This window comes from Meleagris gallopavo, chromosome 1, assembly GCF_905368555.1.
Source record: "Meleagris gallopavo chromosome 1, MGAL_WU_HG_1.1, whole genome shotgun sequence".
NCBI lineage: Eukaryota > Metazoa > Chordata > Aves > Galliformes > Phasianidae > Meleagris > Meleagris gallopavo.
In genome coordinates, this window is record NC_139404.1 from 193,360,021 (window position 1) to 193,386,542 (window position 26,522).

General features: G+C 46.9%; 1 protein-coding gene across 1 annotated transcript in view; it reads right to left on the reverse strand.

Annotated features, from left to right (window-relative positions):
• Positions 1–1,981: 1,981 nt before the first annotated feature.
• MAP6 (microtubule associated protein 6) overlaps positions 1,982–26,522 on the reverse strand; it is a 35,828-nt gene continuing 11,287 nt past the window's right edge. The window contains exons 2-4 of the mRNA XM_031552108.2: positions 14,027–14,240; positions 12,803–12,999; positions 1,982–2,197 (exon numbers count right to left, since the gene is read on the reverse strand). Coding sequence (XP_031407968.2) covers positions 2,128–2,197; positions 12,803–12,999; positions 14,027–14,240 — 481 coding nt within the window. The 3' untranslated portion in view covers positions 1,982–2,127. The remainder of the gene's footprint in view (positions 2,198–12,802; positions 13,000–14,026; positions 14,241–26,522) is intronic.

A 26,522-nucleotide genomic window follows, 5' to 3' on the forward strand; every position in this document is an offset into this window, starting at 1 on the left:
AGTGGGAGAGAGCTGAGTGGAGGGAACTGTGTAGGGGAAGTAAAGTGAGGTGGAAGGAAAAGTGAAGGAAGCAAGAATTTACGGCAGCAGTTGTCACCGGGAGGAAGAGGAGGGAAGTATTAGAACAGAAGAACAGAATATATCAGGGCACAGAAACTGTTAGCATTTCTTAACAAACTGACTATTCCTGCTTGTGGCAAAATCATTGGATCCCAGAATGGCTTGGGTTTGGAAGGGACCTCAAGGATCATCCAGCTCCAACCCCCCTGATGCAGGCAGGGCTCCTTTAAAAGCCATCCAGTCCCCTGCAATGAACAGGGACACCGCAGCTAGATCAGATTGCCCAGGAAATATCAATTCCCACCACTGAGGTCTGCTTTACTATATTTAGGAAAGATTCTCAGCTGACTTTTCCCTTTGAACATCTGATCCAGAGACAAGGATTGGCTCCAAGGCATCAGGAAGCAACAGCCCACATGGCCACGGTCCCACTGCCCTGGGATACCTGCAGCTCTGGGCATCTGGAGCAAAACTTCCTGCAGGCCTCCGACGTCTGGCGCTGACATTTTGGATGGAGCTCCTCTCTAATAATTGTGTGATCATGGTAATTAGACAGAAAAAAAAAAATTAATAACTTAATCATGTGTAACAAGGACCCTTCAGCTAGTAAGCGAGGCGCATACTCAGCGCTATTATCCACAGGCATGTAATCTACTTTCCTTTGTGCTGAATATTTCATTAGTTACTATTCACATCTTCTCAGAGGTGCTTTGCAATGGCTCAGTGATTGGATTTGCTCTGATTTCTTCTTGGCTTGTACAAGTCACGTCACAAGAAATATTCCTCTGTGTATAATTCCCTTTAACAAGAAAAGAGGAATCTTTCCAACCTTGCTGTTGCCAAGAAGAACTCACACTACAGATCTCTGGAGCTTGAGGTGTGTTTAGGTTACTACTTTGCCTCCCAGGTCCTTTGGGTAGATCCCACCATTCTGGCACCTTTGGGATTTTGGACACCACAGAGCAGCAGTACAGTATGAACAACAAATAGCAAGAGTAGTCAGGGGTCTCTGGGTGAAGGAGACTGGATCTGCTACACGTTGGAACTCCTTTTAAAGTTGGTCCAGCCATGGCTGGAATTACTCTCGATTTACTCTTCACAACACAGGAGTTTGAATACAAGGAGCATAAATATGGGAAGAGGAGGTGTATCGGGCCCAGGGACTTGTGATTACACTTTGAACTGCTTGAATGACTTCTCCAAGCTCAAGGCAGTTCCCTTCTAAACAGGACCCAGCAAACCAGCCTCTGGTTTTGGTGCTGCCACGTTCCATAGATGATGCCCATCTCTCCCCACCTCTGAGGTACAGCCTTGAGTAAATTCAAGAGGAAAAAGCAGTCTTCTGCTAACAGTTAGGGCTTGTGGAAAGTTAAATCCCTGCTCCAAGTGTCACAACGCCCTGGTCTAAACCTAGAAGTGTTCATTAAAGTCTGGATGCTTCATGTTGTTGGCCACCTATAAGGGACAGGCTGTAGGTCAGGGCTACATCTCTCATTATGTGCTGCATACATGGCATGGACATAGACAGCCTCACCCAGAAAAGAAGATGGAGATATCATAGAGTCATAGAACATTATGGTTGGAAAAGACCCTGAAGATCATGAAGCCCAACCATTAATTAACCCATCACCACCATGCCCCCTAAACCATGTCCCTACAGAGCTTTCAGCCTTTCAAGGATTTTGACAAGACCTGCTGATCCTACCAGCTACACTTCCAGGATAATGTCTGAAATCCAGAATGATTCTCCCATGAGTTATGGACATGAATCTGAGTTCCCTGCTGTCCACATTAACCAGAGAGAACAATGAAACCAGTGCTATTCCACAGCTATGAATAAAGGGAGCATTGGACCCATTTTCTTTTTCTGACTTTACTGAATATAAATCAAGGCACAGTCATGCTAACTGCATTATACAGATCCTGGTGATTTCTCGGTATTTGAGAGACAAGAGAAATTATCATTCAACTCTGCTCATCAGGTTTATTGTATGCCAACCAGACGATACACATTTCATGCAGGCTATACGTTTGCTCCAACCGCCACTCAGAAGAAAGTGCTCAACTTCATGTGCATTGCTCCTGCACTAAGGTACTTGGTTCTTGGTCTGTAGCACCAGTGATTTTTTCAGGGGTCCTGTAAGCAGAGAAAGATCATCATTGCAAAGCTGTAAGAGCAGCTGGCTCATGTCCCACAGCAAAATGCCACCCCCGAGATGGAATTTAACCCATGACTATTGACTCTACAGATCACTCCCCATGCAGCCCTGCATGTTTGGTATGTTCTCAAGATGGTTGGTGAACCTGGTCCTGGTCCCTGTAAGGAGATGCTTCAAAACTCACAGATGCCCGTTACACTGAGAGGGCTGGAGCTTCTAATTCACTTAGAACCAGGATCAGGCTCACTCGTCAGCTATGAAAAATGCTTGCCAATTGATTATAACCTGCATCAAAAGAGCACCTCGCTGTAAAATTGTCTCACAAAGAAGCAGTTTGTTTCACTCTAGGTGGGTGGTGAAAACACTACAGAGCAGTGGAGCAAGGCTCTTGTGCTGCTCAGGAAGTACCCAGTGCCTGTTAAAACAGCAGATAAAAAAGAAAGCAGAAGTAATGTGCCCTAAACCCCACCTGAGAGCATCCCTCCTCCTCAGTGCCCCCAGAAGACACCAGGAGGTGGTCGTGACACCAAGGTGTAGGATCTCTGTTTGGATTAGCTGTGTGCCTGGGGTAAAATAGAAGGGATGCCTCAGTGTAAGCACCAAGTTTCAGTTATGCTACATATGCTATGGGTAAGCTACAGCAAGTAAACATGAGGTGGAGCAAGAGAAAAGACTGCTCTGGAGTTGGGGCAGATGCTGTCAAAAGTTTTGGATGGGTGCTGAAGGGAAGGATGGGTCTTGTTGGAGAGAGAGTGGAGGGAGGGACAGAGAAGGAAAAGACTGTGGGAAATAGGGAAATCTGTGTTTGTTAGAAAAGAGGATCTTCGGGGCTGAGGAGAGATGGGATGGATGGGAAGGGATCTGTGAGGATGCAGAAAGCAAATGGAGAAGCAGAAGAAACATGTTCAGCTGTAAGATGGTTGCTTGGCATGGTGGTTACGTTAAGGGATTATGGAGTTAACCTGAGTTCCCCATCCTCACCTTGGGTTTGCGTAGGGAGCAACCCCAATCCTGAGCTTAAAGGGAGGAAGGAGAGGATGACACCAGGGCCAAGAGAACAGTGATCATCTCCTTGGCCAACAAGACCAGCAACCCAGATGTGAGACCAACGTGCCTGTGTGAGCTCATGGGGCTGCATAGCGTGGAGAGCTCCTGCAGGGCAGCTCTCACTCCAATACTCACCCTCATCCTGCCCCTCGTGCTTACACTGCAGAGACTTCTGTTGTCAGATGCTGTTGGCAGAGGCCAGCAATGCCTCTTCCCAGTGTGACCAGTGGGCTCTGTTTGGAGACAGCTTGTGTAGGAATGTTGTTACCAAGTCCTTCCAGCCTACAGGTTCCCATAACTGGGAATTAGGTGAGCCCAGCACCCTAAAGGAAAGGATTAAGGAAAAATGCAGGGCAGCTCTTTGGAAAGCTGTCCAAAGCCTGCGTATGCTCTCCAGCAGTCAACATGTCCAAGGGTATGGGCAGACCCAAGGCTGCCAGCAGCTGTTCCAGGTTCCCAGGAACAAAGCAGGTATCCACGGCTAGTCATGATGGTCAATGATGATGGTCTAGTCAATGATGATGGCCCAGTGAGGCCAGAGCTCAGGTCTTCCTGTGCCCGTCCTCCTGTGATGCTCCAGGCTGCAGCAGCTCAGTGCCAGATTAATCCCAACTCTTGCCTTCGCTTAGTGTTCAACCCTGCCCAAGTTATCTGAGGAATTCCCCCGTCTCAGAGGCAGCCAGGAAAGCTGGTGCACACTGTGCATGTCTGCAGGGTGGTTACTGCTCCATTGTAATCTCTTGGCCTATTTCCAATGACTCTGTGCATCCTTCAGCCACATAACTGGAAGAAAAGGAGGCTGTGCCCCATTCCCAGCCCCCACCTTCTTCTTTGTTTGCATTGAATGCACATAATCGTATGATTGCAAAGCTCATTCAGAACCTCTTTTAAACTGGAAGGAATATAGCAGGGGGAGGAAATTACATTAATTTCCCTGGGAATTGGCACTCAGAGACAACACAGCACTGCACAGCCTCTCACCAGGAGGAGAGAATCCAGCCCTGGATACCAATGTTAGGAAGAGCGCAGTGGGAGGATGCAAACTGGTGGGTTGAAAAGAACCTTGATAATGAAATACAACAAATCCTAGCACACAGGCAGCAACATTTACAATTGATCTTTGGCTTAGCCAAGTGAGGGAACAGTCTGAAGACCCTTACACCACTGAGGGCCGTCAGTGGCAAGTGAAGGACTTGCTCCCTAGATTTGAGACTTTGCATTTTGCCTGGAAGATAAGAATTCATCAGCTCCTTGACAAACATCTTGACAATGAGGTCAGAGAAGGTGGAAAATCGATTCTTCCGAATGCTTTATTGCATTTTGCTCAACAAAGTTTGTTTTCTGTGATAACAGAGACAGAAATAATTCTTCTTTGTCCTGGGAAACAGCCATAGTATTGTACTCAATAATGGTCTCAGCTACATTCCTTGGGAAGGGCCACAGCACCAGGTAGTGGGAGATGAAGCTCTAAGTTAAAGCAAGCAAATGAACAATTTCAGCATGGATCCAGATCTAACCTAGAAGATTGTTCCAGAACTTGGTTCACTTCTGTAGTCAAAAGTAGAAGCCTGGAGGCAGAGGAGGCACCATGAAAGTACAGAAGTAGTGTGCAGACATGGAAGGCACTGCCCAGCACGAGCGATCCTTTTTCTTTCTGTGTCTGTTCTGTATCTGTACCAAAATCCTCAGGGCTTGGGGAAGTCAAGCACAACCCAGCTGCAGGGCTCATTTGTCCTCGATGAAATCTCTAGGCTTCAATTGTGCTCCTGCTGTACTCACAGGCTGGAGAGACCATGGATCCAACCCTAGTCTGGGATGGAAGGAGCTGATGTTCAGGGCATCTTCTGGTCCTCAAGAAGCCTCCTGTGCATCCATCTCTGATACATCTTCTGCTGCTCAGCCAGCTTCCTTCTTCCCTTGAGAGTGATATCTGCTTAGCTTTCCACTTCTGCTCGCTGTTTTCTATATTGTGCTGAGAAACATTTCCTTTCGCACCACCTTCTCCTGAGCTACAGAAAAAAAATTTTTCTTAACATCAGCTGCTTCTGCTCTGAGCTACAAGACTTCTCCCTTGTTTCCCTAGGTTGCATTTGTTGTGTCACCTGCCAGCCCAGGACATCTCTGCATAGCACTGGAGAAAAGTAAAACCTTATCAGATGCACCAAAACTGAAAAGGACAGGAAGTCGTGGTGCCCTGAACATGAGGGGCTCCCAAATAGACAACAAAACTTGTCACTGAGGCTGTAAAATAATAATAATTTAAAAAAAAAAAAAGGTACCACAGCACAACAAGATGAGCAGAGCCATCCCAAAAGACTACAGGTAGAGCTGTGGTAGCAAGACCAACTGCTGAACTGGCCACAAGGACAGACAAAATGCACTGCAGACACAGCTACTGAAGCCACACCAAGAAATGAGAAAGGGCAGTCGGTTGGTGAGTATTGTTTATTCCAAGCAGAGCACGTTACTGCACAGTACAGCAAAGAAAAAAGGCTTACAGACCAAGAGAGATGAGATCAAGCATGAGACAACAATAACTTGGGGACGATGGAAGGAGAAGATTCCTGGTGAAGCTGGGTATTTAGGAAGCCCTGGAGGAGAGAGGATCTGGAAGTGGGAGAAAGCAAAGGGTTGGGGAAGCTGTTGTGGGACAGACAGTGAAAAGATGAAGGAAAAATAGAATCATAGAATCATTAAGGTTGGAAAAGACCTCTAAGGTCATCGGTTACAATCATTAATCCAGCAGTGCCATCTACCACCAAACCATGACCCCAAGCACCACATCTACACATCTTTTAAACATCTCCAAGGGTGGAGACTCCACTACTTCCCTGGGCAGCCCGTTCCAGAGCTTCAAAGAAGCACTGGATTGGACACCCACTGCCCCAAAGCACTAATCCATTAAAGGTGCCTGCTGGTTGTGTCACAGCTGACAAATCTTTTGGAGTACAACAAGGTGGCCATGGCCAAATTGGTCCTCAGTTGGGTAATAAATCCTGAACCAGGCTCAGAGCAGGTCAGACTCACAACCAGGGACTTCTTTCAGGATATATTATCTTGTCCACTTGGTACTGGCACCATCAGCTCCCTCCTGGGAGCTGCTTGGTTAACGGGGGCAGATCTGACTGCCACTGTATGATGAGCTCCTCTCTACTGTGCCCTATGGAGGATGCTCCTCACCCTTGGCTGGGACCCAGGCCTCAGAGATAGGAAAGGCACGTAGGTCTCTGACTCCCAAAGAAATATGGGAAGAATTGGTTCTTCAGAGGGGCTGGGGATTGCAGCATAGCTCAGGTTATGGGAGGGAAGGAGGTAGGCTGATGACAATAAGAGGAGTTTGGAAATGTTCCCCCTTCTCCATCTCTCGCTCAATAAACGACATTGAGGGAATGGTTATGATGCCTCTGTGCTCTCACATGCCCCTGAGGTCTGTCACTGCTCCTCATCCATCACTTTTTTGGCAGCTGGTCCACGCTGTTGGTTTCTGTGGAGCAGACATCCTGCAGGGAGAACTGGCATTTTAGTGACCATGAAGATGCCTTCCATCCATTAACAGGCTGTCTTTATATCCTTGGGCTCACATCTTCTCCACATGACAGCCCTGATTAGGGAACTGTTTCCAGGGTATCCTGCAACAGAAAATAACATTGGTCACAAGCAATCTCCCCATTCCACAGAAAATGTCCATCCTGAAATGCTCAGAGCTGTGTGGCCCTCACAGCCAGCAGCAGAGCTTGGGAGCAGACCCAGTCACATTAGTGGAATCACTTCCCACCCCGAAGGCTCGTGTGAATAAGAGCAAATGGAATTAGGCTGTTAAAACCCCACTGGGATCAAACTTACCAAGAGAGCTGAAGTCGGTGTCTGCACATCACAGTATTTTGCAACAATGCAAGAGATCTTAGAGATGTTCTTAGAGCTGAACATGGTCACATCTTCACAGTCACACCAGGGAATTCCTTTCTTTACTTCTCCTCTTCATTTCATGTTGATGTGCTTTTGGGATTGGTGATTATTCCCCGGATGCCCAGAGGTACCAGCTATGGCAGAGACATCTTCCTAAAAGGTCCCTGCAGTGGCACAGCTCTAAATAAACCCAAAATCCAAAGGATGCTGAGAAACAAGAGGCTGTTTTGGAATAAGGGCTGATACATCAGCAGATGAAACCCTCTCTACTCATCCTTTGACCTTAGCCAAATTTTTGGTAACTCATTTCCAGAACTTTCTAGTGATATCACTCTTATAACAGCCTTTAGAAGCTGGTGGGCAGTGCCAGTCATTAATGACCTGGCAAAGATTAACGAGATAGACAGCAGCAGTGGATACAGACAGGGATGACTGAAGAACAGGGATCCTAGGTCTCCATGCCCGTCATCAACCCTATCAGTCCTTGTCTCCTAGCAAAGCATCCTGCCCTCCAGGTGCAGGCTTTGTGATGATAAGCAAGCTCAGAGAGCAACAGGGCAGCGAGGGCACATTTTACAATATGGATTGTGGGTGGCTGGGTGGGACCAGGTGGATCACATATCCACACTCTACCTTTGCATCTTGGTGGAAACATGTTTTGGCATTTACAGACAAGCCCCATCAATGACCAGTCTTTAACAGTGGAACGTTTTCTCCAATTCCAGCTATGGAGGGGTGAAATGATGAATCCCAGGACCTACAGCTCGACTGAAACCCTCCAGAACTCATGTAGGTATGCATGACAGATGAGCAGATGAAGCTGGTGGAGAAGGGAGAGGGAAGGCATGCTGATACAGCACGACATCAGAAAACAGCATGTAGTCACATGGGTAGAATAAAGTCAGAAAGTGACTTGTAAACCAGAGAGAGATGGAAAATAGCACCCAGAAACAGAACTGCAGTAGAGAGTTGGTGCTTCATGGAAGACAGAAGTGCAATGCTGGAGGAGAGATTTCAAGAGACAGCCCCAAAGCAGACAATTATTCCCAGGTGAGCAGGGATGTTGGATATCCACTGAAAGAGAAAATATGGCTAAAAATAAGAACTGCAGGAGCTTAAGGGTAAAGAAAAAAACAAACAGATGAAACTAAGAGCAGACTTCACCATTTGAAACCAAGCTGCACCCTCAGCCCTGTTTTCTTCTTAATCAACACTTTCTCCATATAGTCAGCATTGCCATTTGTACATCAATCAGCGCTTTGCATTTCCACAGATGCTGCCAAGTGCCTGGCCATATGCTGAAAGGGCTCAACCCAAGCATTTCCCATCTCCTTTCAGCAAGGACTCATAGCCCTTCGACCCCCTGTGGGTCCTTCATGTGGTCTGGGGCACAAGCAAAAGCTGCAGGCAGTCGGGAAAAGGCAAGTCATTAAAACCCACGGGGCCACAGCATCTCCCCTCCCTCCAGCTCTTGGTGGTTTCTGCTCCCTGATGCAATGCAACGCGGACACCAGCCTGCATGCGTGGCACTCACCAAATAAACCCTCTGCTCGACACGCCATGGGTACAGAGAAAATGAAAGCAAACTACCTGCTCCGTCCACACGACTTCACTGTCCATCTTCACCTTTGCAAACGCTTAGCTCTCGGGTCAGCCTAGGCTGAGGGTAGCAGCCCTCTAAAGGGAGCCAGGCTGCAACAGCTCAGTTGTCCCTATGGCAGGCATGGAAGTGGCAGCTCTAGCAACACAAATCTGATTATGATTGGAAGGGTATTTCATTTAACTGTGCTTCTTATCGAGAAAACAAGATCAAGGAGGTGGTATTCGTCTTTAGCATTTATTTATCATTGGAAAAAAAACCCTTTGAGCAAGCAAAGATCACAAGCACGTCACAATCAATTGGCTATACATTAATTTGTGTGTGTGTGTGTGTGTGTGTGTGTGTGTGTGTGTCATTCTCATACGAACAGCAAGAATGAAAAAGCACCACGAAGAGGTGTGCTTCGCACGTTACAAGAGACAACCTGTGATATGCAACCAAACCCAGGCCACAAAATATTAATTAGACACTTCCTATCTGCCTCCAAGAGGCAAGAGTTTGTGGAATTCATGGGAGCCATGTTTTCACAGCAGACGCGTTGCAAATGAAGAAGCAGGTGATCGGTGTGCAAAGCAGTCAGAAAACAGGAGCTCGGTAAGCAATTAGCACCATTTTGCAGAAAGGAGTAACAGTACAATACAGTGAAAATGAGAAAGCAAGCAACCGACAGCATAGGAACTTTCACAGGGTAGAAAGCATGACATTGTGGTTTTTTTTTTTTCTTTTTACAAGGAAAGCAGAACATATTACAAGTTAGCGGTGAAACAGAATCAGCGTCGTGGTAGCTGGAAACACAGAACAGCAGAGCACTTTCCCAGTGGGATTGACAAGCTCAGAGTCCAAAGTGAACTTGAAACGGCAGAGATTTGGTCTCTCTTCTGATAAACCTGAGTGGGTCAGGATGGGCGTAAAGTCAGTGGAAGGTTGAGCAGTGTGGGATTTCAGCCTGAGGCCTGACTGCTGCTGTTCCTGGCATCAAACGTACAGCTAAAACTGTGTGCTCAGATGGATGCTGAAGACCTGGTGCAGGTGGAGCAAAAGCCAGAATTTATAGCTCTACTTTGTGGCTACCGGAGATGGAGGCCCTGAGAGTTTCTCATTTTAATTCTGCAAAAATGGAAACCTTCCAAGGGTCGTTCATCCCACCCAAAGAGGCGTCCAAAGCAGATCAATGGCTCTTGGAAGGTGTCTCCAGTGAAGGAGCTTTGGCTGGCTAACCCTTCACGTCTAGCTTTGTAGTTGGATGCCACCCAAACCATCATGTATTAAGGAAATGTGAAGCCATATTCTGACCACTCACTGTGCATTTTTAATGCAAACACCACGATGGATGCTGTGGTGAAGAAGCAATCCTGAAGACCTGGATATCGAGTAGTTGATCCAGACTGTGGGTATGCTTGGTGTAGATGGTCTGAGCATGGCTCTTACTGACAGTCTTTTGGGCAAAATTTGGTTCCCGTTGAATCAAGGGATTAATTACCACTGAATTCAAATCGAAATGGTGGTAACTGCACTATCTCTTCAAATGTGAAACTTGGGGCCAAAAAATAATTCCAAGAATGGTTTTGCATGGTCTTTTCTTATGGCGTGGAGGGCTATTGATAACTACGTGCCTACCTGACACTTTCTGCCTGCTGTGACACGTCATCTTCACAGCTGTTGCTATATCCTGTGACAAGAATGGACTTTACTGTAGAGTGTGAAGATGGCTGGAGCATCTAAATGCCAAGAAATCACACAGAGTCCTGGAAGCTCAGGCTCCTCTGGCCAGCTGTCCCTCGTGTGCTGGGGTGGGAAGAGCTGGGGACAGCACTCCCCTCTGCAAGCTCAATGCAAGCCTTTTGCTGAGCCGCTCTGCAGGCAGAGCTGAGCTTTGCACTCCAGCAGTGCTGCAGGGGATTCTGAGCACTCAGAAAAGCAATGGCCACTATGGACAGGTCAGCGTCTCCATGGAGCATGCACATCAAAAATGCATTACATTCGCAAAGATTTCCACAGTTTTACTTCCTGGAGGATTTCCCTGGTTTCCTCCTAAATATCGGAGGCTTAAATATATATATTTCTATATATGAATATATATTTTCCACATACACAACCTGACTAGCTCATAGCACACAGTTCTAACACAGCTAAGCTTGGAAATACACCACTGAATTCAGAACACTACACTTACTTATACTCAAAGCTTTAGGCTGTTAGCGCAAGGCAAACAGGACACATCACACAATACACTGAACTTGGCATTTATTCATTACTAAGGCCAGCAAATGTCACTATCTGTATATCACAGAGCTTACCTCCTCTTCCGAAACTTTCTTCAGCCTCCTAGCCCATCACTCATACATGTTTCCAAAAGATCCAATTCTAACGGGGTGAGATTCCAAAACTGAGACTCTTCACCCCCTCAGCCCACCTCTTTTCCTATTAGATAGTTTCACATCTCTAAAAATATCCTAGCAGCAAGACTTTCCTCACTCCAACATCTCTACAGCAACACAATTCTGAAATTCCTCTTCTTTCACCCCCCTGTCCCACCTCCCATCTCTCTTCGTTCTTCCCAATTGTCTGCTCTCTGAAAGTTTCTGCGTGTTAGGATGGAAACACAGAACTGCAAAAACAAAGAAGGACCCTTTATCTTGACTTGCACCCTCTCTGTGCAGTTGCTACAGGAGAGTTTCACAGCTCAGTTTGATCAGATCATAGTTAATCTTGATATATTTAAGACCAGATCCAAGAGCTACGCAGCAAATTTGGATTGGGACCACACCTCACCTGGCTCCCACTGGCTCTATGACCCAAATTCTGGAGTGTGCCATGCCAGTCTGGCCCACCAGCATGTGGAAATCTGCCTGATCTCCTCAACATGTGAGTGCTGGCCTACTTCATCACTAACAAATGGTCCCACTCTGCTTGTAGCTTCCAGACTAGTCTTGCTGGGAACAGTATAGCACTGAAAACCCGAGATCCTGCTTGAAGGCACTCTGAGGATCCCAGCAACAGGTTTATGGTCCTGGCAGGGTGCTTACAAGCCAGCATGAGCTTCAACAGCCAGAGTCAAAATAACAGTGTCCGTTGGCTCCAGCCAACCTAGGAGAGTCATTCCTTTCTACCCTTGGAAAATCATATCTGAAAACAAAACCTTGTTCTGGAATCTGGCTCTGTCTACTGGCACTCCAGGTGGAAAGAAAACAGACCAAGATTCAAAACAAACCAGAGACAATAGAAACGATGCACATCCTAAGGGAAACAATTGGGAAGAACTGCCTGCAGATAACCTGGTCTGACCAGCCACACACTTGGGAAGTCTCCAACTGACCTCAATGCCTTCCCTCACTCCTATCTTGTATCAAGGCCTTCAAGTGGTTCTGATGAGCGAAGTTGCCCTGATGCAACAACATCTATCACAGCTATGCCAGGGGACGATTTGGCCCTTTATTTCCAATGGAATCTCCTTCCCCGTCGCTGGAGCAAAACTCCAACTGGTGTCACCAGAAGAAATGGCTCTTGGCCACACCACCAGTTCTAATGGACTGATGGCAACCCACAGCACTGCGTACGAACTTTGCTCCTCTCCATGTTCGAAGGCCTGCTGACACCAGTGGGAGACGACCAAGCCTAATCCCAAAAAGGGCTTCATGGGATGAGAGCACGGCCCCTTGGCAGCACAGTGGGCACTGAAGGACCAATGACAGGGACAGGCTGTTGGACACAATGGCGGCTGACCCATAACCTCCATCTCCTACAATCCTCATGCATTCCCACAGCCCTCCTGCGCTCATCCTCACTCTGTGCAGAGCCGTGTTGTGCAGGCAAAGCAGAACAACCTGACCTCAGAAACAAGGATTCGCTAATCCTCCTTGGAAATAAAACAGAAAAGCTTCTAATACAATCAGAACAAAAAGCAGATTAGAAGCCTCTAATTAATTTTGTGGCCTTTATTTAATCAAAGGAAAAAAAAAAAAGAAAAAAGAAAAGGAAAGGAAGGAGGAAAAGAAAAAAGAGAAAGAAAGGAAAGTGCAGTGACATTTACTCTTTTGCCTCAGCCAGTTTATTGTTCATCTCTTTACTTTTCTCCTTGTCCTCTGGCTTTGCTGTGTTGGAGGTCTCGGCGCTCTTTTTCTTGGCAGCCCGTCCAGATGCAATCTGCTTGTCTTTGGCCTTTTTCAAGGGTTTATGGCTTGTGGTGGTCTTTTTTGGTTTGGAAGGCTTTACGCTAGGCTTTTCGACCTGCATGGAGAGCGAAAGGCCAAACAACACAGAGAGAGAGAGAGGGGGAGAGAGACACAAGGACAGGTGGAAAACAGGATTTAGACGAGAGGCACTGTGAATGTTGCTTATCTATGCAGCTATGCCCTGTCATGAAGGGAGGGAGCAGTTCTCTGACTTCAGGAGGGCTTTGCAAGCCCAAAAGGGGCTGTTTCTCTGGGTTGAAAGCCAAAAAACAGTGCTCAGAACCAAGAGGCAGGTACAAATCCAAGTTACCTGGGGATAGTTGGGGTGCAGGGCACTGAGAGGCATCTGAGCCAGGTCTACAGCAGTGTCCTGCATCCATCTGTTTCTAAAGCCCCTAAAGTAGGGGAGATCACTTCAAAATGAAGAAGGAAGAGAAGTTTTAAGCTCTTCCATGCTGGCCTTGCTATCCCACCAAGACCTCACAAATCTAAGCAGTTACAAATTCTGGGAAGGAAAATGATCCCGGGCTTAAAGCTGAATCCATTTACATGCAAATCCTCTGCTACTTGGAGAAAACAGAGACTGGGTGAGATTTCAGCCCAAGCCCTCCTTGACACATCCTCCACTTAACCAAAGCACAAAGGGCTTAACGTCAGGACCCGTGGAGCTCTCTGTGTTAATTGTAGATGAAGATCTGGCTCTTACCAAGCTGTTCCTGGGATAAAGTGTAACGTGATGTGTCAATAGCTTTATAGGGAAAAAGAGAAAGCCATCTAGATTAATGACCTGGGAAATAACAAAGCCAAATACAGTTCATTTGGACCCTACCCTCACTTTCGTACAGTTTGATTCCCAAGTACATCAACCTACCTTAGACCCCAGCTACAGAACTAGCCGACCTTTAACATCCCTTCCAACCTAAGCCATTCTAAGCCAGCCCTGAGGATGCACCCACTGGACAGAAATGGAGATGCCACGTAAGAGGAAGGAACACAAGCGGTGCTCAGCCCAACCTTACTGTGTTGGACACGTCCTACCAGGAGCAGGGGTGGACCTGGGGCCCTTCTGCTGTGTTCCTCACCTTTGGAGGTTCTTTGTAAGGTTCGCTGTAGAGAGTGCGTATCCTTCTGCGCTCCAGGAATTTGTTATCAGCTGGAGCAGGCTTACTGGTTTCCCCCTTGAACTGAGCGCTGTAACTGGTTTCGTGGGTCATTTTCTCCTCTGGAGGCTTGTACTGGGCCTTCGCTTTGATAGCCTTCACGGGCTTGACGTCTATCCAAGGTCTGAACTCGTTCCTGAAGATCAAGAAAGAAAAGGTTTCGTGAGTCAAAGAAAGGGGAGAGTAGTGGTGGCGTGGGAACAAAACCCGCTGCTCAGCAAGATCTAATGGAAGGGGTTTTGCCCTTACAGTTTTCACTACATTAGGCAAAATTCAAATGAAATTTGATCTGTAGAAATCAGCCAGTCCCAGGCACTGCACAACCCATAGCTACTTCTGTTTGAAACCTCGGATGCTTTGTTGGCTGTACAGCATCACCTCCTCGCTGAAGCTACCTGCAAACAGCTCCTGACCCTCACGGGGTGGAAAAAACTATTTAGGCAAAAACATTAAAACCTGTGTTCTGCTCCATGCTGTTGGCAACTCAACACTTCTCAACAACCTTCCCCAGAAGCAAGGGGGAAGAGTGAGGAGACAAAATTTCCTGTAGCTTAGCCCTTACCCTGTCACTACTGAAGTGCATCACATCTATATTTCACCAAGTTATGTTCAACAACTTTTGTCAGCTCTATGAAGGAGTAATAAAAGAGCTGTCCCCGATGTAAACTCAAGCAGATGTGGTAATGCAATATTTATAATGTATCGTGAGCTATGGCTTCTTCTTTATTAGCTGAAGGTGAATTCTAGAGTTACTGAAAAAACATTAGTCCTTCATTTCCTTTGGACAGAGCTGCAGCCTTCTGAGAACAAAACCAAACAAAAAACGAAAACATTTTTCAAAGGTCTTTCAAAGGTCAATGGACACATTCTGTTCCCCATCTTTCTCTTGCATTTTTCAGTTCTTCCCAACAGAGCACCACCATCTTTGTGGTTTTGAAGCAAACCATTTCATTTTGTCTCTAAAAACTGTCATTCATCAGAGAATGGAGATGGAGAAGCCCCATTCATCAGAGAATGGAGATGCCCCAGTGGAGAAGCCCCAGTGTGTTGCTGCCTTAGATAAGTTGTGCAGACTTGAATCATCATAGAATGATAGAATGGCCTGGGTTGAAAGGAGCACGATGATCATTTAGCTTCAACCCCCCTGCTGTGTGCAGGGTTGCCAACCAGCAGACCAGGCTGCCCAGAGCCATAGTCCCTTCAGATCCTGAAGACTCCAGCACAAGCTCCAGGAGTTACTCCAAAAGCAGTGGCAGAAGCCCTCTGCAAAAGAGTGATTTTTCCTTGGAGAATAAGGCTCTGTTCTTAATGTTGTGACCTGTGGGGCAAGGGGAGGTTGCAGACCCTGTCCCTGCCATTTAGCTGCCCCATAGGATGCATCACCGAGCCCCATTTCAGGGCACTATGTCCTCGCCAGTCCTTCCCTTAACAGCTTTCAGCATCTTAATCAGCTTCAACCAAATCTGACAAATGGTCCCACAGATACTCAGCTTTTACTTTAATAAAAGTCGGCAGTTGGACCGAGGCCAAAGGCTCAGGAAAGCTTTAATACACGCACACTCCTCCTTCAATTAATGGAATGCCTACATTAAGGTCTCACCACATCTGCAGGACGCCCTTGTATTTAACACAGACACAAAGTCTGCAGAGCCCAGAGAACCTTTCCTACCCCAGAGGTAGGAGACTGCCTTAGGGTGACCTGGATGTCTCCTTGGGCTCATTTAGACAGTTATATCTATGAAACAAATTCCACGTCCGTCTCTCCACCCTTCCTTAGTGTTGATTCCAGATACAACTATATTTTCCCCCAATTTCTTCACATCTCTCCCTCATCTGTTACTATTAAGCCCTTCTTGTGCTTGGGATAATAGTGCGATAGGGCCAGAGATACTGCCTGCATGAAGGATGCTATTCTTCATGGAATTGTGTTGCACTGAACGGAAACACATGAATGGGCTCATCTGTGTCCCCTCGGCTGCCATTCACCAAATGTCACCCATTCATCTACAGATATCCCTCTGCAGCCCATTGTTAAAACACCTCTTCCAAACAAAGGCTTGATAAAAAAGGATAGCAAACATCTGTAAAGAACTGGATTAAAGACGTGGTTTTACAGGTAATGCCCAGCTGCAGCTCCTAAAGAGGATAGGAAGCTTCTTTCTAAAACCCACTTTTGGTCCATAAGTAGATTACATTTTCAATTGCTTTTAACGGAAACAAAATCATACAATATTTCTCCAAGTTCAAGTCTGTCTGTCACTCAGATCCCTTCCTAGCAACTCCTGAACCCGTTCAATCTTTTCAATTGTATTTGCAGCAGAAAGCCCGGAGGTGAAAATTACAATACACTGCATTACAATGAACAGAAGGTGTTCTTCAGCTGAGGGAATGCCAGGTAAAATTCATTTTCCTACTCATTTCCAGGCCACAGACAGGTGGTCAAGCAATCCACATGTACCAACAAGCCAACCAGTAAACCTGAGCTACTGCTTATGGCACGAAACAAATGGCTAAGAGACAAAGGATGGAGGCAGCAGTTCCATGCACATAGGGGATGGACTTTAAGGATGGAAGACAAGCCAGGATTTGTTCATTCTGCTGCTCACAGAAAGCTTGGAAGCAGCATGACCGTGTTTGTTACCATAGCGTCTGGCATCTTCATTATGCACAGCATTGTGCAAACACACAGAAAGAGACGGATGCTCCTGGAAAGCCCAAGATCTCTACAGACACGACAGACACATGGGAAAAAGGGCTGCCAAAATGCTAAAGCAAGAGATCAAGCGTAGAGCTGAGCTGTGATGCCTGCAGTGCTACAACCAATCTTAGTACTGCTGCACTGCACTATGGCCAGCCCCTGCAAGCACAAGCGAGAGCATGGACCATGCTGTCATGAAGCCCTACCATGCCTGGTGTGCACCAGCTGCTCTCAGCTGGGACCACCCTCATGCACTGAGTGTGCCCAGTTCTGCATTTCTGCTATCTAGAGCAAAGGCCCATCTGCTACAGCTGTAGTGCAGCACACTGATCTCAGTGCCTATCCCCATAGAATGATAGAATCATAGAATGCCCTGGGTTGCAAAGGAGCACAGTGCTCACCCACTTCCAACCCCCTGCTGTGTGCAGGTCACCAACCAGCAGCCCAGGCTGCCCAGAGCCACATCCAGCCTGGCCTTGAATGCCTGCAGGGATGGGGCATCCACAGCCTCCTTGGGCAGCTGTAACAGACACAGGCTATTCTGTGCTGGTTGTGTAAGTGCCCAGAAATACATCTCACTGTGGTTCACTGCTGTGAACAGAATCACAGAACCACAGAATACCCCGAATCAGAAGGGACCCACAGGGATCACGGAGCCCAAACCCAGCCCCACACAGCACCCCCAGACCCATCCCCAGACCCCAACCCTATATGGCTATCAGCGGTGTCCCAATGCTCCCTGAGCTTTGGCAGATCGGGGCTGTGCCCACTGCTCTCCAGGTCTGATGTCTCCCCATCACATTGACGTGATCTCCCCACCACATCCACAGTGTCTGACGTGGTCTCACATCACCACAAGCTCGTGTTGTCCCAATGGTGCATGGCATTGTTGCATGCTCCTCCAGCACACTGAGACCTCATGCTCTCAGGGATTACCCTTTGAACACTGATATGCTCCATACAAGAACAAAGAATTGAGAGAAAAAGCAGCAGCTCAGAGCTGGGCTTTTGGATTCTTGCACTAGTAGAGGTGCCAGTTGTCTGAAGTACTGTACTGGCTATTCTTAAAGCAGTAAAACTACCCTAGCATGGAGAAAGGCTTTGGGAACGCCTTCAGGACTATTCAACATCTCTGTTACCCACAGGGTGCCAAAAAGTTGCAAATTCCAGCTGCAGTCTGCAATGAGCACTGAAAACGTTATCCTTCCCTGTTGTGAGAATCATAGAATCGCAAAGGTAGGAAAAGCCCTCCCAGATCCCCAACCCACCCCCAACATGCCCACTGCCCACGTCCCTCACTGCCACATCCCCATGGTTATGAACACTCCCAGGGATGGTGACCCCATCCTCCCTGTGCAGCTGTGCCACTGCATCACCACTCTTTGGAGAAGAAAATTTCCCTAATATCCAACCTGACCCTCTCCTGGAGCAACTTACAGCCATAACTTCTCATCCTATCACTGGTGACCTATTGGTTCTAGTATCACCACTCCTAGAAGAGTCTGGAAGAGCACAGAGCTCAACCTTAAAGTTCACCTAAACCCTAAGAAAAGCCCTTTGCATGGTGAGACACGAGTCTGGGCTGGTGTCAGTGTGGCCATACCCAACATGCCCAGTTCTGCTTTCTTTGTTGCTCCTCATTTTGCTGAGGAAGGTTTGAAGCACTGCTATCTCTGCACAGCATGAATGGGCTGAGCTGAAATAACAGCAAACTCCGGGTTTCCTGATTTTCTGTCCAGCTCTGAGCCTTATAAAGAATAATCAGAATCAATCAGGAACTCAATGCTGACCTCAAATGGAAATCGAAATTAAACTCACCAACAAAAAAAGATGTTATGAGACATTAGACATTGCAAAACAAATGCAGCAGGAAAAACTCTAGCGAGGATAATGGGAGTTTAACCATCTCAGGATGAGAAGGCACCTTGCAAATCAGCAGGTGCAGACCATCTTAGGGGACGACAGCACCTGGGTCGTTGGTTGCTTCCAGCAAAAGGAGGATGGAAGGGGAAACAGGGTCAGGTTCAACCACTTCAAAAAGGACTTTAAGGAGAGGTTCCATGTGCTCCAAATCAGCCCACGATGCTAAATGAAATCTGTTGACGGCAGTTTTATTGGTGCTGACCCAAACTGATTCCCTCCTCCCACTGCAAGTACGAAACAGCGAATGCACAGGCCAAGGAGATGGGGAACTTCCCCAAGGGGAGATCTGCAGCTTACTCTGGAAAATGGCAGCTCAACCCCAAATGGAAAAGAGTCCAATTTTCCACTGAAAAACAAAATTCCTTTATAAAATGTTTGACCTGAAAGGCTCAATTCACTCTAAAATCAAACGTTAACTTACTTCTTCAGTTTCTTTAGTTCTCTTCCATCCCATTTGTTTGGCTCATTCTGATCAGGATGACATGAAATGACAATGAATACTACTATGAAAGTGCTGCAGAAGGAATATTTCAGAACATCACATTTCTCTTTAATACTACTCTAAAGAAAAAAAAGAGTGAAAAAATATACATTTTGGCCAAATTAAGTACTGCATTATTCTGGGATTCTCAGTCATGCCTCTCTCAAATTACAACTTTTGGGAAGCTGTTATTTCTCCCAAGTGTTTTCCAGCTCCCTCCTTTCTTTTAACACAGGAAAAGAATATCCACTGGAGTGAAAGAGTGGAAAATCTACAAACAAGGACAATGCTTGGTCAGCCTCTGGAACACACAGCTAAAGAACATCACCAAAGTGCAGCAGATGATGAGGTTTAATTAAGTCATGGCTGTACGGATGGACATTGAGAATATTTAGAGTTATCAAAGGAAATATCAGCAACACGTTCAGAGAATCATGGGACCTCTGAGGTTGGAAAAGCCCTCCAAGATCCCCAAGCCCAACCCCAGCCCACCCCCACCGTGCCCACTGCCCATGTCCCTCAGTGCACCGAGTCTGCAGCTCCTATGTGTGTGCTTAAAGACAGCTTTATCCTCTAATGCCCACGCCATTATTTTGTACACAATAATTTACTGTAAAGCCGCGCTGGGAAGTGTGAATGGTGTCATGAAGCTCCTGGTGCCCGAGGAGGGGTGAAAATCCATACATCCCTGGGTAAGGCTTGTCACGTACAGCACTGGTATAGAAGAGAGGAATGTGCTGAGCCTCCAACAGGGCAACTTCAACACCGGCTGAAGCAGGCTGTGAGCAAGACATGATTAATGAAAGGGATGAAGTCAAGTCTTCTGGCAGAACAGAACCATGCTGCAATCCATTTATGAAAGCTGCTTGAATCAGCAGCCTACAAATCATGGATATTGCGCTGCCCGAGGGCCATGCAGCATGGTTTTACAAGGATGCAAAAATATTACTCATGTTCAAAATGTCCCAAATATATGACTGAAGGGGACAGTGAACACTGCAAAGGGCCAAGAAGCTAAAAGAGTCACAGAGCTGCCGAAGACCAACCCAAAAGCTAACAGACCTGGCATTGCTCATGCCTTGGGATAGAGATATCCAAGACTTTCTGTAAGGAACACTCAGTCTTGGGACACTGAGCAATGTGGAGAGGTCCAGGTATGACAGAAAAGGGTGAACTGGACCTTAAATTCAGAGCAGAGGGCACATCTGGGCACCCAAGGCCCACTTACTTGTGGGCCAACACTCCTGTGATCGCCTCTGGGGAAAGATAATGGGAGATCCCATTTTTAAATGCAAAAAGTTCATCTAGAGATCTTGGAAGAGTTTAAACCCTCTTTTGAGGGTTTGAGACCTCAGGAACCTTCCTGGAACCTCATAACCTCACGGAGACTTGCTGGTTTATTTCTGCCTGAATTTCCCTTGATGTTACAAGCTCATGGGTTCTGCTGAGGAAGGGGTAAAGGGAAGAAAATGTGAAAACAATACTGGGTTTCTAACAATCTTATTTGCGATCCAACTCAACACAACTCCAACACTCACTTTGTAACAGCTGACTTTCCCAGGGTCTAAAAGGTGACTGCCCACAACACGCCTCATTCCACTGGGAGACCCAAAGCCAAAGACCCAATTCCATTCAAAGAATGGAAGATAAGGCATGCTCTCAATAACCCATTCTGGCAACCACAGCTGAAGCCATTCCTACACCAAGCTGTGACACCAATGGTCCACATGTTGGCCATACCTTCTGGAAGCTGCTGTGCTGTCACTGCGCATGCTCCAGCCTCTGAAGTCAGTGAATTTAATGCCACTGGTGAAGGCTGCTAAAAAAAGTTCCCAGGGTGATGACAGCCTGGCATTTCTGAGCAAGCCTGCAGAAATAACCCACCTGTAAATGTCATGTTCACCCCTGGAAAATGGGTCAGGGCCAGGTCGAAGTGCTGCTGACATCCTCCTTAATGGGCTGTATGGCTATTCTCCAGCTGGTTGGAGCAAGAGTGGTGTCAGTTCAGCAAAAGACTTTACTATATGCATGGTGGCTTTCTGCTGCTCCTCACATGTAAATATGAGCATCGTGAATCACAGTGTGGCAGACCACACTGAAAAAGCTATATGTGAATCCACAGTGTGAATTTTAAGAAGGGAACCTAGCTCAGCAAGGTATGCTACCTGAGGTTGAGGAAAATGAAGCTTTTTGGCTCAAGCAAAGCAATTGAGGTTGGATATTAGGAAAAAAACTTCTCCCAAAGAGTGCCATTCAAGCAGTGGAATGGGCTGACCATGAGGTGGGAGAGTCACTGCCCCTGGAGGTGGTCAGTAGGCAACACTGGTGGTAGGTGGACAGTTGGATTAGATGGTCTTAGAGGTCTTTTCCAACCTTAATGATTCTACAATTCTATAATTGCATTGCATGAATCCATAATAAGATCAGTCCACCCAGAGATCCAGCAGCAGGATGGGGTAGGAATCCAAAGGCCTTTCAGCAAGGATGGGCCAGGAAGAAGCTGCCGAGGGAGTCCTCACAAAGTCCATTCACCCTTGTGGTCCCCTGTACAGGAACTGCTGGGAAAACTCCCATCCTGACTTTCTGGGAAGCCCTGTAAGCTCCATTCCCGTTCCTGAGGTCCTGGCCCTTCTCCAGCCATGCTTTAATGATGCTGCAGTTCAGCTGCATCAGAACCGCAAGGTTTGTCCTTGAGGCAAAAGACGTAGACAGGCAGTACTGGGGATGGCAGGTAAGATTTTATTGGAATTTGCTGAAATGATCACCCAAATCACGGTGCAGAAGAATGGCTGTTTCCAAAGGAAGGTCAGGAAATGAAATGGAAGCTCTGGCTTATCTGTTGCAGCAATGTTATTCGACTCGCTGTGTGTTTCTCCTCCCTTCAGGGAATCATTACTTCCCTTCTTTCTGTGTTTCTAATGCAGCTGAAAATTAGCATTGCACTTTGATTGCCTTTCTCGTCTGCATGACAGGGTAATTGCTCATCCTGACACGGGAGCAGAAATAGATCCAGTGGTGGAGGGGGTAAAGGAGGAACAGCGTGCAGTTTAGACAAGCAGCTATTGGCTTGCCATTGCATTGATGACTTTGGTCATACGCTGCTCACCACAGGAGCTACTATATGCCTACATCTGAATACCCTTCACATGCTATCTGTGCACCAGGTGTTCCAAGACCCGATGGTACGCATAAAAATGAAGCAATGAGTTAGTTCCATTTTCACTTATGACAAAAATGCAATGCTGGTGTCAGCTTTCATGTAAGATGCAGTCACTTGATTTCAAAGGTGTGGCCGTGCAAGGAAAAGTGAGAGCTTGGGTTGGGATCCCCTTGAATATCTGAAGGGGACAGACTCTTCAGCAGGACCTGTTGTGATAGGACAAGGGATTTCAAACCAAAGAGGGGATATTTAGATTTCCTTATTTAGATATAAGGAACGAGTTGGTACAATAAGGGCAGTGAGGCACAGATTGCCCAGAGAGGTGCTGGTTCCCCATCCCTGCACACACCCCATGGGGCTGTGAGCACTGATGGAGCTGTGGGTGTCCCAGTTCACTGTGGGGAGTGGGACACAATGGCCTTTAGGGGTCCTTTACAACTCAACTCATTCTATGATACTATGATTCACACAGGAAGCATTGAGGAATAAGGACTACTGAGTAGAACAGCAGTGAACCAAGCCCCATGGCAAATTTCACGCCAAGAATAAACAGAATTCAAGTTTTTTTCTTGCACTGTCTTAGAGCAGAAACATGATGCCAAAAGTCCAAAGCAATGAAACCCCAAATATCATGTATTTCATAGATACACAGAGTCGTTATGGTTGGAAAAGACCTTCCAAGCTCCCCAGCCCCAACTCCAACCCTTCCCACCAAGTCCACTCACCGTGTCCCTCAGTGCCACATCCCTACAGTTCTGGAATACTTCCAGGGACGATGACCCCCCACTCCCTGGGCAGCTCTGCCACTGCATCACTGCTCTTTGGGAAGGAACTGTTCCTAATATCCAACCTGAACCTCTTCTGGAGCAAATTTCTTATATACTGTCCATGGCAGCAGTCTAATCTGACAGTTTACGAGGGTGGATGGTGATAGGACAAGGGGAATGGTTTTAAAGTGAGCCAGGGGAGGTTTGGGTTGGATATGAGGAGGAAGGTTTTCATGCAGAGGGTGGTGAGGCAGTGGAACAGGTTGCCCAAGGAGGCTGTGGATGCCCAACCCTGCAGGCATCCAAGGCCAGGCTGGATGTGGCTCTGGGCAGCCTGGGCTGCTGGTTGGTGACCTGCACACAGCAGGGGGTTGGAAGTGGGTGAGCACTGTGCTCCTTTGCAACCCAGGCCATTCAACTGTTCTATGATTTTATGATATCCTGGCAGAATGCCCTCTACCTTTGATGCTCCAGCCATTCACAACAGTGGATGTATCCTTGGACCCCAGTGGATAGAGAAGTCTGAAGCCCAGCTTAGAAGCCAAGCTGCAGCAAGCACAGCTTCTTACTTTCTGTTAAATCACTCAAACGTGAGTGTAGGAAGAACCAGGTAACTCCAAAATGATCTACTTCCCCATCTCAAATTCTCCAAGTTAAAGTCTCACACGAGAGCAGAGCACACACCTATGCTTAGGCCCCCAAGTCATTTGAAGACTTGGGACGTCTAAGAAGTAAAAATATAAAAACAAGATATAATACAGGTGTCTTGCATAAACAACCTTTGGATGCACCTTGTGTTCTTGCAATTCAAATCCATGACACCTGACTTCATCCACCCACAAGGCATGTCTGCAATTAATAGGGTGCCAGCAGAGCACTGTGGGTGCCCCATTCTGGAGGGGCCCAAAGCCATGGGGCAGCCTGAGTTGGGGGGCACCCAGCCAATGGCAGGTTGGGGTTGGGGAAGCTCTAAGGTCCAACCCAACCAACCTATGATTCTGTGAAGCCTCAGCACTGCATTCCCACTGTGTGCACGGTTGTGGATCACTACAAATCCTTTGGTAAGAACTGTTCCTGAGCCCACTGGCTGGCAGCACGGGTGCCAGCTTCAGTATAATGTGCATTTCAGGGTAAATGGCTCCACAGCTCAATGAGCTGCATGTCCCCAGCGTGCAACCCAAGCAGGTGAAGTCAGGCATGGGGAGGAAAGCTGCACACGACATATGCAGGGTGACAACTACACAGCTACAAGTAATGCAACATGAAGCAGACGAGTGGAAGATTAACCTACATTTGGTCTGACCATGTGCTTGTTCTGTGCCAATGTTTGTGCACGTGTTTGAGCTTGTGGTATTTCTTTACGAGATTATTTTTCTAGCACATATGGTGAGTTGCTGGGTTTGACAGAAAGGGCTGAATTCTGCTTTCTTTTTTATGCCTTCCCATGCAACGTAGCCATTGAGTTAAAGTTCTGACACTGTAATTATTTTTAAATGGGAGAGGCATAATAGAAATGGGTGTGACACACACAGGTGAGTCTTAGTGGAGGGTTTTGACCTCAGCATCCCAGCAGGGCACCAGCACAGGCTGCCCAGGAAGGCATCCCAGAAAAGGGGAGATGTGGCACTTGGGGACATGGGTTAGAGCAGTCACAGGTATGGGCTGTTGGTTGGACTGGATGATCTTATTGGTCTTTCCAACCTTAATGATTCCATGACTCTGTGATCCTATGATGATGGAGCTAAGGGAAAGCACTGTGGGGCTGAGTCACATTCCCCCCACCCCGACCCTTCATGGACGAAGCCGAGGTGCAAATTTGCTTTGTGTAACAGAGAGCAGAATTTGGTGCCTGTTTCTGAAGATATTATACTACTAAAACACATCATATTTAATGGAGCAACACTCAGTCCATGCTGCTTATAGTCCCATCTTTCCTTAGGAGCTACTCCTGCTTGCAAAAGGCACAAAAGTGAATAAACTGTAGAAAATGTGTTAAAATGCCCTCTGCAAGCATGGGAGCCATCCCTGGGGCATGGATGAGGATGTGAGGGGAAATGCACTGACTCCAGTTCCCCAGCATAGGATTTGTCCCACGGTATTGGATCTGCAAACACTGGGACCTCCTCAGGGGAATCTGGGAAAAGGGCAGCGTGGCAGATGGCTGCACGGCCACATTTCCTCCTAATTAACCAAAACTAGGGCTGGCGTAAATGCACAAAGCAATTACTGGGCCCATGCTGACTGCACCAAAGCTGTCACAAAATAGAAGAGTGCAAGGAGGGCTGGGGAAGCTTCATAGATCTGCACCATCTGCAAACCCAGATCTACGAAGGTGCGCTGCTATCCCCTTCCTAAAGCAAAACCAAACCAGAAACCAACAAAAATTGGTGGAATAAAAATTAAAAGCACACGTTTACAGCTCATCTGCAATGAACAGGAAGGAGGATTCGTTATTGCTAAGCACCAACCTTTGTGTGCAGCCTCTCCACTGGGTAAATAACATGCATTTGGAAAGCAGATGATGTGCAAATACTTCTTCCTTTGGAGCTGTTCCAAGCTTCATCAAGAAATAAAACATGCAAGGGATACGTGTATTAAGCAGGTACTTAATTGAGAGATGAGACGAGAGACGCAGGCACTGTCTCCCAGGCACAGCATGCGTGCTTTAAGCACACTCCTGGATTGATATTTATTGCAACTGACAGAGCAGAAAGGCTCGGAAAAAGCACTCTTTCCCCCTCCATAAATAATTCACCCATCGTAACAGTTCATAAAATGTTTATATTAAGTAATAATTAAACATTGCATTGCCTAAAAAAAATAACTTAGGTTGCAGCCAGGATGAAGGATGGGGAGGAGTTGTTGCCCTATGGCTGTCGCACTGGATTCTCTCTGCTGAGTTAATGGGGCAGTTTCCCAACAAAAGGGCTTTTCCCATTGATCTCCATGAGAGGAGAACACGGGTCTGTTTTCACATATGGAAGTTGGGTGGTTTTCCATGCAAAGGCTTTGAGCCAGGCAGGGTGGGGTCAGCAGTCCCACATTAACCCTATTAACTGCTGAGCAATGACTTTTGACTTCAAACCACCTGCTGTGCACATAGGCTTCAAGCCCATTAAGGGGTTATTCAGCCTTTGGTCATGGAGAAACACAAGGTCCAACATGGCATCAGCCTCCAGCACAACCTCAGCACAGGATAAAGCCTGGCAGGGAGAGCAGTGGGTGATGGCTGATAACATCAATCAAATGTCATCATGCATACATCCAGACAACTCTTATTAAACCTTTAATTGCTTGATCCAACGTGTGCCCTGGGGAACATAAAGAAAAGTAAGCAGCTCCAAGGTCACTGCAGGCAGAAAATCAATGCGGGGAATGAATGCTAAGGA